General features: G+C 34.2%; 1 protein-coding gene across 1 annotated transcript in view; it reads left to right on the top strand.

The window, feature by feature from the left end:
• The first annotated feature begins 1,715 nt into the window (after window positions 1–1,715).
• The window catches only part of nab (NGFI-A-binding protein homolog), a 36,661-nt gene continuing 26,187 nt past the window's right edge, over window positions 1,716–12,189 (top strand). Inside the window, exon 1 of the mRNA XM_076128594.1 lies at window positions 1,716–2,084. Within this exon, the coding sequence (XP_075984709.1) occupies window positions 1,946–2,084 (139 nt within the window). The 5' untranslated portion in view covers window positions 1,716–1,945. The remainder of the gene's footprint in view (window positions 2,085–12,189) is intronic.

Genomic DNA, 12,189 nt, shown 5'->3' with positions numbered 1-12,189 from the left:
TGCAATTTGTCTTGGAATGTAACAGCCTGAGGTAACTTCGATCGTGTGACGATTGATAGGTGTAGTTTGGTAAAGTAATAGATTAGTGTTATTGGATATTACTTACAATGAAAAGCAGACATCAATCGGAAAATTTACTTTGACTTGAATGTAGAATGGACTATATAATTTAGGTAAAAAGAAACCTGATTTTGTGACGCCCAGGTTAGTGTTAGTACAATTTATTTTAAGACTTACTTACTAAACACTGTCTTGACGGAGAATTGAACCCGGAACTTCAACGGTCTTGTACGTTACCTCTGAGCTATAAAGATAAACTGTTGTTACAAAAAGTAACCATTCAATCTTACTCTTGATTACCACGGTGCAAAAAATAGTTGAAATATAATAGTGTTAAATTGTAGACTGATGGTGAAAGAAGTGTACACCTTACCACCACATAAGTAGCGCTCCAGGTTCGAATCCCAGTCGTGATGATCCATTATGTTCTGCGACAGTATTTATTTCACCTGTTTGAACGAATCTGAGCAAAATAAATGATCGAAAAATTATGTCAAACTTTGTCGCCTTCAATAAATGCCAATCATTTATTTATTAAAAATCTTTATAACAGTTATTTAGTAGATGTCCCATAGAACCACTGATACAGTTTGACTGTAAGATTAGATATTTTGCTCAATAAATAGGTACGGAAGTAGATGACGGTAGTCTGAAGAGGCACGTCTGGTAATAAAAGATTCCCTCAGAAGAGACAAGAATCACGGATAACCCTATCTCATAGTCCCATCACTTTTCTCAACTCGCTATCTTTATAAGTACTACTCCTACACTGAAATTACAAACAAATGGACACAAGGTAACCAGACTAACGGCCAGTTTCTTCATCAAAAGTAATAAAGCCAAAGTATAGGGGAAAATTCAAAATTACAAAAAAAAATGTTTCTTCACGAATTGAAATAAATGTCAAATATTTAGAAGTCAATGGTTTTAGCTGTAACTTTATATAATATGTATGATGTATGAAGAAAATGGCCGTTAAAAGGCGTTACATTACACCAATATACATATTTCCGTATGGAAATCGAACCCATGTCTCACGAGTTCGGTAGCAACTCTGACACCACTGTAACCGCTATGACACTGAAAAATGACTACATATGCGTATGGAAAAATACTAAGACAGAATTGAATATTCCTTTAGAATTCAGTGTACCCATGTGCTGAAGGACTCTCCCTGAAATGTTTAGGACTACCCTTCCTTTTCGTAAAATAATGTTCTCTAGCAATAGACAACAAAGTGATTCAGCAGGTAGACTTCACGCAGTTTGTGAATGATTGGAATATCTTAGTAAAAACAATATTAACTGCTTCGTTATGATAACTATTGAAGAAAGTAAAACTTCTAATCTTGCAACTTCCTTATTGACTTTTCCTGTAAGCTGTACCTAAGTTTCGAATCCTTCAAACACCGAAAACTTAAAACTAACGACGATCGATAAGACCAAGACTGATTTAAAAAAACACAATAATGATCACCCGTCGACCCTCAAGTTTGTACCCTTTCGGCCCCTTGCACACACACCAACAGTGTACCAACACACACACACTCACACACAAGACCTATGTTTTTTTACATAAGCCGAGGGCAAGGAAAGCGTGGGGCCACGTGGAGGGGTCGCGTGGGGTGCTGGGCGGGGCGATGCAGCTGCACTAGGGCTCCGCCGGCGGCCGCCAGTCGTGCCGCGCGCGTCACGCACCACACGTCACGGCTACCCTTACTCATTTTAGCGCCAAAATACGATTTCGATACGCCATTGTCGAAACGTCCAATATCAATTCTAATTTCGAACTGTGATTAATTGTCATGTAATTTTTTTTTAATTGTTGTTTTTTTAAAAGTTGCCAATATTTTTGTGAAGTTTTCGAATTGGCGGGTGTCGGGTTGATGTGTGCGAGCGAGAGGTGCGATATGGAAAGCCCGGGTGAGGAAACGGGACGGACGGCGCCCCCCGCACCGCACACCCCCGCCGCCCCGCAGCCCAACGGGTCCAATAAGATCATCGGACGAAATGTGAATGGGACCAGTAAGTCACGTAACGCATTTAATTTCTTAATGTTTTATGTTTTTTTCTTAATTTAAAATGACTGCGGCACCTTTTAGCGCATTTACGGCGTCTCAAAGAAAACGCAATTCAGTTTAATGACTCGTAATTTTGTTGCACGTTGATGTAAGAGTGGTTTCCTTAATTTAAGTTTATTTTTGCGCCATGCAGTTAAAAGTTATGCACTCGTTAAGCAATGTTTAACTTATAGAATAGGTCGTTACTAATCCGTAAAAAAAGTAACTGCATAATATATTATGAAATGAACCAAAACTCTATTATTCTCGTAAGCTATATGAGCGTTTGAACAAGATAATGTTATCATTAGTTTCAGTAACCTAATGTTAAGTAAGTAAGTGTCTTTCTTCTGTAAGCTAGAGTCCGTATTTTGATGAAAAAGCCAAAATGTAGAGCGCAACGCTGTACATTTACGAATAATTGTTTGATTTAGTTCCAACACTTTTATTAGGCATGGTATAGATTATTTATATGTGTAGCTATCAAAAGTTAGTAAAACAAACGCATAGGATCCGAATTAATATTATACTGTGCCATAACTAAGAATAAACCTTAGAATCTTATAATTTGGCCGGTTTCAGATAAGAACTCTGAATAGTGTACGAGAAAAATATCTGAATAGTTATTTTGTAAGATTACCAGGAAAAATATTGATACATCTATTCATACATTGCGGTTGCATTATCTATAGAATAAGTTATCTCAATCTTATCTATGAACCGTAAAACTGATCTCTAATGTTACTTATACCTTTATATACTTTTATGAAAAATAAAGTTAATCTACTTACATTCTTAAACAGTCAGTTAACGCGTCGGCCATAAAGTTCTTGGTGCGTCAAATTTAGCGAACGCGCGGGTTATTTGCTATGCTCTTCTCCTGCAGGGAATTTTAGTGCATGGGTTAGCTACTAATGTATTATAATATTATTATCAATAACTTTATGGAAATAGTGGCTACAATATTAAGAACATGTTTCAAGATATGTGAAGAAAAATAATGCCGAGTCGTAATTTTAGTTGTTTATTAATACAGATCTTGAGTAACTTATGTCAAAATTAGATAGCAGTCCTTAACAACAATTATTGTATTTTTTATTGATAGTATATTTTCCTTAAAATTTTAAATTTATCTTCGTAATAGTTTATAGTAAACTAGCTGACCCGCGCAACTTCGCTTGCGTCACATAAGAGAGAATGGGTCATAATTTTCCACGTTTTTGTAACACTTTTTACTGTTACTCTTCTCCTATTGGTCGTAGCGTGATGATATAAAATATGCTTGTTTTTCACGAAAAATATTCTCAAAATCATTTATATCTCTTATTATAACGAAATCGCGCTAAGGCATATCCGCCATTAAAACAGTTGCCATGACAAGGGAATTTTGTTAATTCAGTGTCATTATAATATTGAATATTCGCGACTTCGTTCGCCAACTGGATTTTTCCCGGGAAATGCGTCATTTTCCCGGGATAAAAAGTAGCCTATGTCCTTTCTCGGGTATCAAAATATCTCCATACCAAATTTCATGCAAATTGGTTCAGTAGTTTAGGCGGGATTGAGTAGCAGACAGACAGACAGACAGACAGACAGACAGACAGACAGAGTTACTTTCGCATTTATAATATTAGTATGGATTTGGAAAAAGTCTCTACCATTCTTAAGTTTTTTGAAACGAAAAAAAGTCCGACCTTTCATGTTACATGTATTTATTAATACTTAAAATAATACTCTTTCGGGCACAATTCACGTATGATTTATGTTAAATTTAATTTCATCACAACTAACTAAGCAATTGAGCCACAAAACAGTATCAAATACACTAACTAAAAATGTAATAAACTTTGAAACCACAACCAAAAATACAAGTTAATTTTAAAACTTAATATCCCAACTCTTTTTCTACAAGCTCGATTGTAATATTTCCAATTTGATACATTTATTTATTTAATCTTAATATACAAATTTGTATAAAGGCGGACTTAATGCCAGGGACATTTTCTACCAGTCAACTTTAGATATAAACTAGCGGACCCGACAGACGTTGTCCTGTCTACACGTTACTAATAAATTAAAAATTAATAAAAAAAACATTGTCCAGCGGACAAAATTGTGAATCTAAACCATGCTCAGATCCCCTTGAAAATACACAAAAAATTTCATAAAAATCGGTCCAGTCGTTTAAGAGAAGTTCAGTGACATACACACTTACAGAAGAATTATATATATAAAGATTTACGTGAAGAATCCAGTGTCACGTATAGCTAATTAAATGTATAAAAACGATAGTTCACAACAGTCGATCTAGTTTTTCTTGTATCTCAGTGTGAGCGGTGTTTTTCCATCGTTTCCACGGTTTTTCTTCGCGCCATGCAACATGGAGTTTTTGTTGCCTCTCGCAGTGCCGTGTTGTTGATATCATAGTATTTGATACTTTTGACTGTTTGAGCAAATTTTTGGTTGTTTAGAAATTAATAAAAATGATTTTATTACTAACCTAACTGTATCGTTAAAAGATATGCTATGCTACCTTATATCGTTTACATAATAAATTGAATACTTATTGTACATATAGTTTAAAAATTTATATAATTGACGTACGAAAAATCGAGATCGCTATTAAACTAAATAATAAATTAAAATGTTTATCTGTTTAAACAAAAAAAATCGTTAAAAATTGATTCAAAAACCTAACTGACGTTTTTATACGACAGTGGTTTAGTTTAAAATAATAAAAAATCGAATACTAGAAGTATTTCAAATGTTATGTTGCGAGAGATATTAAAAAAGCAAAACACTAAAAACAGCATACCTACTACATCTATACTAATATTATAAACCTGAAGAGTTTGTTTGTTTGTTTGTTTGAACGCGCTAATCTCAGGAACTACTGGTCCGATTTGAAAAATTCTTTCAGTATTAGATAGCCTATTTATTGAGGAAGGCGAGAGGATATATCATCACGCTACGACCAATAGGAGCAGAGTAGCAATAAAAGAATTTACAAAAACGGGGAATTTTTGTACCCATTCTCTTTTATGTGACGCAAGCGAAGTTGCGCGGGTCAGCTATAAAAAAGAAAAGTCAAGCACAAGGAGAAATTGTCAGTCACCTTTATTAATTATTTATCTTAAAATTCCTTTCCAACTAAACCGTATCGCCCTACATCTGATCTTTTATCTCTTTATCTTAAGAAATTATCTTCATTATAAATTAAAGATGACTTTTCAGACAGATGTTTCATCGACTTGTAAAAACAAGAACGGGATTAAAGGCTAATAAAATTATATAATACTACCTATTTAGTCTCAAACTAGCTAAACAATATACCTGACGTTCCGGCACCGGCAAATTGCACTGAATCACAAATAATTGTGATCACAGCCATATAATAAACTTGCAACACGAAACATTCAAAAGTTATGAAAAATAATACTTACTCATTATAATTGAGTACTGACGATATAATAGTATACTTTATTGCTGATTGTAATAATAGCATATTTTTTTAATTTACATAGTGTACACAGTTACAAACTATTTCCAAAAGTAAGAACATGAAGTAAGATTATAATTATTATTTTCTTACGTGGAATTAAACTGTAACTAAAAAATAATTCCACTCATTAATTAAACCGCCCAAATTCTGAGAAAACTGCGATCTTTTGCATCAATTCTTATATCATAAAGTCAGCTACAACCTTAATAAACAATCTAAACTTAGGATATGTTTTTTATTACTTAATTACACTATATAATATTTAGAATGACATTTTAAATTATTCTCCTCAACAATAAACTAGCTATATATACAAATAAATTAAATAATCTAACAATCTAAATTTAATTGAAACTACGAAAGTATCAAATTGTCTCTGCTCCTCTACATCCATCAAGAAGCGAGGCATAGACAAAAAGCTTCATCCCAAGACAAACCGTCGCCAGAGCGGGCGCAGAAAAACGCAAATTACGCGACGCAACGGGTTCAATTCCCATCGCGTGCGACTTTGAATATCATACCTTTTTGCAACATCTCATTGGTATTGTCATTAAAATTATTTATTTGTTTCTATGTTTTTATTGGCAGTGTCGTTGTAAATATGTATTTCTTTATTAGAATACAAGTTTTATAGTATGTTAATTATTCGTTATTTTCTAAATAACACAAAATTTGCTCTTAAGAAATGCTTAATCTTATTATTGTTTAGTTGTCTGTTGATTTTCTTTGGTCTCTACCCAACCCTACGCGAAAACGGCGTCATTTTATTTACGTATGAAAACGTGAAAATCTAGATTTAAAAATAGGATTTTCTTGTTATCACGACATATCGTAACGGTATTATTCTCAGCTCTCATTACCATAAATAAACAGTTTTTTTTTTTTTCAAAAATTTGCACCATCTAATCATAAACATAAATTTTAATGAAAAACTCTTTCACTGCTTAATACTTAGCTTTAACCATAAACAAAGTTTTTTTTGAGACCGTTATTATATTCTAATTGCAGCCAACGAAAATCTTACAACAATCCAACTTTATTCTTTCACAACAGTACGAGTGTCAAAATCCTTTTTCATTTGCCTTAAACTCCGGTTAAAAACGGGCATTATGTAAAGTGGCTTCATAAAAATGCAACTGTACAAAACTAAAAAGAAACCTTGGTGCATTTAATCCGTACAATAATAAAGTATAACTATGTCTGGCTGAAAAACACTAAAATGAAACAAAATGGTGGAGTTTTATAAAAAAGGCGCGTATTGCTGTTTTATTATGTGGACCCGTAGGCCGTAGATTAGGTTTAAATACTTTGATTCTTAAGTTACGATTGTTAACTAGCTAGGGCCTACACTTATACTTTACACTAAGTATAAGACACAACAAAAAAATGGTTTGTTAATTTGGTTCCGACTGCCCTCCCTACTGAATTATTTGACTGATTTTGGTTAATTTGAGCGTACAGGCAGTTATTTTAAATTAAAAAGCAGAATAAAAACAGAGGGTACCTACTTTTTTTACTTGAAGAATCTTTTCGACACGGGTAAAGTTGCGGTAAAAAGCTAGTTAATAATCTTTTAGTCCTGCAAGTGTATTTACTTACGGATCCCTATAAAAGCGCTGTGCAGTACTTTTATTTTGCTAAGTTTTTTACATAGCAGACCGTTCGGAGCCTTACCGCACTCACTAACTATATGTTAAGGCGTGTATGCGATTGTATGGAATTACTTCACACACGAGAATATGTTTGAAATTTAGCAAAATGTAATTTAGTTTTCCTGTTTTCGGTACTACGTAATTGTGGAAATATTTTACCATATATTTCGGTGCTAAAAAATCTGCAAAAGAAATAAACACAAACATTAAACTAACCAATCTGATCGGCCTAAACAAACTCAAAAATTTGAATGAAAATCAGTGGTTAGAGCTGTTTTCAATGACACTACCTTCTGAAATCATTAATTATTTTGACCAAAATATTTTTAAGAAAAATTAAAATAAAAAAATAGATCATCATTGCTGGTATTATGCTAAATTTAAAAAAAGATACAATTATTTTATCTGAATTTTATAGCACCTAAACGTTGAAGCGCAATTCAGTAGAAATTTCAAGAAATATTTAACATGTCCTGATAAATCACATCATATCTATGAAACGTTGAAAGCACATACCTTTAAGTCGACCAACGAAATCTGCATAATATGTAGATGTAAGCCAATTTTTACGAAACACCACCCTGATATCATACATAATATTTTAATATACACAAATGTATGCGACTCGTGACTCGCTATTACATTTACTTTTAAATAAAAACTTTTCTCAAGATATGTTGATTTGGAAGAAAAATGTGCCGGATGTCACGTCACTTGGCCATTTTTCTGTTGTTTATGGTAGGTAAATGACGCATAGACTTGTGTGTTTTGTAAAATATTAAGTTGACGGTTTATTTTTAAGGGTGTTTTCGAATTGAATTACTTTATTGAAACTTGTCTGTTTTATTGAATAAGTGCTTGAAGTATTTAGGATTGAAACATAATTATTATTTTGTCAAAACTATGTCATGTCGAACCACAATTACATTTTTCATTGAATACTCATAAGTTAAATTTTCGATTTGATCTTATTTCTGAAAACTAAGCGTAAGTACCTAACTGAAATTTCATAGTGAACTTTAATGTTTAGAATATAAATGAAATTAACTATGCCCCACAGTTTTAATGTCGTCTTTGATGATAACTGGCTTTCGTAGATCGTAGTGTGATTGATATTGTTAACATAGACAACAAATATTTTTCTAATCGTAATACCAGTGACCAGAGATTAAAGCGCTAATACCTACGCACTTTTTTAACCCGTGTCTGACCCACTGCTGGGCAAGGGTCTCTTTCCGAACGAGAGAAGAGTTGAACCTTGGGTCCATTGAAATATTTTAAAAAGTTATAGTACCTAATACAGATAAATAAAAACGGCAAATGGGTCAGCCATTTTGAAACCTTGTGTCATTCATTATGCCTTTATAGTGACTGTTTAAGGCAATATAGTAAACGTACACTATAAAACGACATGGTACACATTCCACAGGTTTTTTCGACTGTGAAAAATATCGCGTTGGTTTGAACCTTTTTTGTAATAACGTGAAAAAGGTCAGTGTAATTATTTTCATCAAGTGGATAATCATAATCGTTTAACAGTCGAAATTTACGTGGAATTTTTGTATAATTAAGTGTATGAAATTAATTGGTACTAGAATATTTTGAATGAGTAAATATTTATTCTTGTTGAATTTGTAGCTTATGTCGTTTCCTATGAAAGAGTTTTGTATTTGTTATACGGGACAGTTTAAGAGGCAGTTAGAACAATTTTTTCGGTTACATTTTTGTACACATGCGTTTTTTTACTTTAATTTTCAAGCTTTCACCACTGTGGATCATTTTTTAAATCTTTCCTTAACCATCAACACTTTCGTTATAAAAGTTACATGCAGAGTTTTATTATTACTATTTTATCTACTTCTTCTTAAACTATCATTAAAGGGGATCGTTAAGATCCACAGTTATACGATATTTTTTTTGGCTTCTTGTTTGATGTAATAACAAAATATCGTGCGGCCGCTTATTTGTTTACGCTTTTTATGGAGCGGTTAGCACACCCCCGCTCAGACAATGCCTTTTCACTCATTCAATTCAAATAAAGAACTCGGTTACGCAAAGATGCGTTCCAAAACAGCGAAACGTATTTCAAAAAACCTCTTCTACTCCTTTCATACGTTGAATCAGCTTATTTAACAATACCGCTGCGTGAATATGCAAATCGTTTAATTGTCTTGACGTTTTTATCATTTTTTTGCCCGCGACGCTACTGTCCGTTGACTTAAGTTGGAATGACGCATCTGTCATTTGTGATATTATAACGCACCGCTTGCCACATACGTAAAACGGAACATTATAATGACTCTGTTTTTTGTCGCATAAAAATAAACGTGCAACTGCTGCGATGATGTATTTTTTAGTCTAAGATGTGATGAAATATCTCGAAAGGAATGAGGTCCGACGTTTTTCAGGGCCACTCGCTCGGATAATGCGTTGCTGAATTTTCATGAGTGGCAATATTTATCGTGTTTGACGCCATTACGGCCGCTGCCGGTGACCGGCGTAGCGCCCGCCTCACCCTTTATTTATATTACAAAAACTGTCCGCGACAACGACTATATACTTTTATCGAATCGTGTATTTTTTTACTGTTGTTAATTCCGCAGATAATGGTCGGAGTCAAATGACCGGGCGGCGGTAAGAAACAGCGGGAATTTCAGCGATGCCCGCGCACTCTTTTAAGCGTATTTTTTGTCCGGGACGAGTTCGGGCGGCGGCTCACGTTATTTTTTGCAAGTCCACCGATGAAAACCGTAATGGCATTTTATCGTGCATAAGAGCGGACGGAATCATTAATTATTTATAATAAGCGGCTAGCGCCGAAACGCGCCGTCCATGTTTATTTTAGTCCGGAAAGTTGTGCATGTGTTTTTTTGGCGCGCGGCTATTTTCGCGCGCTTTATCCTGACAACACAGATTATAATCAAAGGCTGCGTCGATAGCGGCACGATACTTTTTAATTTATGCACGAGAAGCGATAACAGTTACTAACTTAATTAAGTAAAAGTATTTGTTAATGACCACCAGGACTCGGGACTAACTCACCTGTTAGTGTAACTCTGCATTGCAACAATGTTTCACATGTGTTTATTCCACGATAATAAATTAATGTGACTACAGTTTTTACAGTAGCAAAATTCTATGGCCTAGGGATGATGTAAACAAAATACTTAAATTAAATTGTTTAGTTATGTGTCGTTAATTTGACGTAACATCGATATCATCGCACAAACGTCAAATTAACCAACAAAAATGCACTTGTCAAATCGCTTGTCACTTGAGATTTTCTTAAAACATTATGGTACAGAACCATTAACGAGTTGACAATCATAATGCACATAACGGCATGTATTTTTTGCACACGTACATAAGGCGGCGATTGTTAGTTTTTTGTGTGACACGAAAGTAGGTTAGTGCTTGAACGTTAATGATACGAAGCCAATCACATCTGTCACTCGGAGAATATAAACTCCATGTTTAACTTTTAACTTTATCTGACGGATTTTGGTGGGAACTTTTCAGAATTATCAAATTTTATGACTGAACTATGAATTGTATGTAACATTTCGTAGTTCAGCATAAGAATCCTATGCCTTCTATTATTATTTGATGGGGTCAACCTTCCGTAAACTGTCCCTCCACTTCACTCTATCCTTAATGTCGTCTTCCTCAACCTCATATGCTTTCATATCAGGTCAGGGAAAAAGTATTTTCGCATTATAGTATGTATGAACTTGTAATAAAATCTTTTCTCTACACAAAAAGCTTGATATTTGGGTACCTCACGAGCTCACTGAAAGAAACCTAATGAACCGCGTACTCATTTGTGATTCTTGAAGCCAAAGAGATTTTATTACAGGTTCATTCATACTATAATGCAAAAAGACTTTCCCCGACCTAATATAGAAAAATGTTGCTGTTACGTACATTTCGTAATTAAATTACCTTAAACTTGTTTCGATGGTAAAGAAAGTCTAAGTTCTTTGAAAAGTTCTTGAAGTGTTTTATTGTCGGGAATAACACACGCTTTCGACAAACGAGGTGGGCAGATTACGGCGTTATCTCATACGGAAAACATCACCTGGATCTTTAAGACATAATGAAGTTATCTGAGTTTAGTTTTTCACTTTATTTTGAAGTAATGATAAAGGTTTTTTTCAAACTGAATGATGTTTTTATTTAAACGTTATGACGAAGCGAAAAGTGCAGAAGTTAATGTATGCGCCTCAACCCTTTCTTTGCGTTCACTGCCGTGGGTTTGATTATACGAAATATTTCGTTTTGACTCACAGAGAGTAGTTGTAATGATAACGTTTTACTTTACTATCTATACTTAATAATATAAAGCTGAGGAGTTTGTTTGTTTGTTTAAACGCGCTAATCTCAGGAACTACTGGTCCGATTTGAAAAAAATATTTCGGTGTTAGATAGTCCATTTATCGAGGAAGGCTATACATCATCACGCTACGACCAAAAAGAGCAGAATAGCAATAAAAAATGTTACAAGAACGGGGGAAAGTTGCGCGAGTCATGTATTATAAACCCTTCAGTTCTCGTCCTTGCTTTGACAATAATACAAACACGTAAAACTAAATACTTACTATAAACACAGAGCAGCCTTTTACAAAAAATATCTACTGTACATATAATTCGTTGCCTGAAACGACTATCTATCTGTACGGCTCATTCACTATATCCTTGCACCATGCCCGCCATATTTTTATCCAAGATCAAAAATAATTATCATAATAATCTATTCCTAAACACTATCACTTTCAATCAACCTTTTTTCTTAACCCTTCCGGCGTTGATTCGTAGGCACCGGACAGGTCCGATATGATCGGCAGATGGCAGGCAGATGTTGGTCAGACAATCGTAAGTGTTCCACTGAGTGATGTGAACGAGAATACGAGCGTGAT

The sequence above is a fragment of the Anticarsia gemmatalis genome, chromosome 21 (assembly GCF_050436995.1).
Source record: "Anticarsia gemmatalis isolate Benzon Research Colony breed Stoneville strain chromosome 21, ilAntGemm2 primary, whole genome shotgun sequence".
Lineage (NCBI taxonomy): Eukaryota > Metazoa > Arthropoda > Insecta > Lepidoptera > Erebidae > Anticarsia > Anticarsia gemmatalis.
This window is presented reverse-complemented; position numbering and strand designations above follow the sequence as displayed.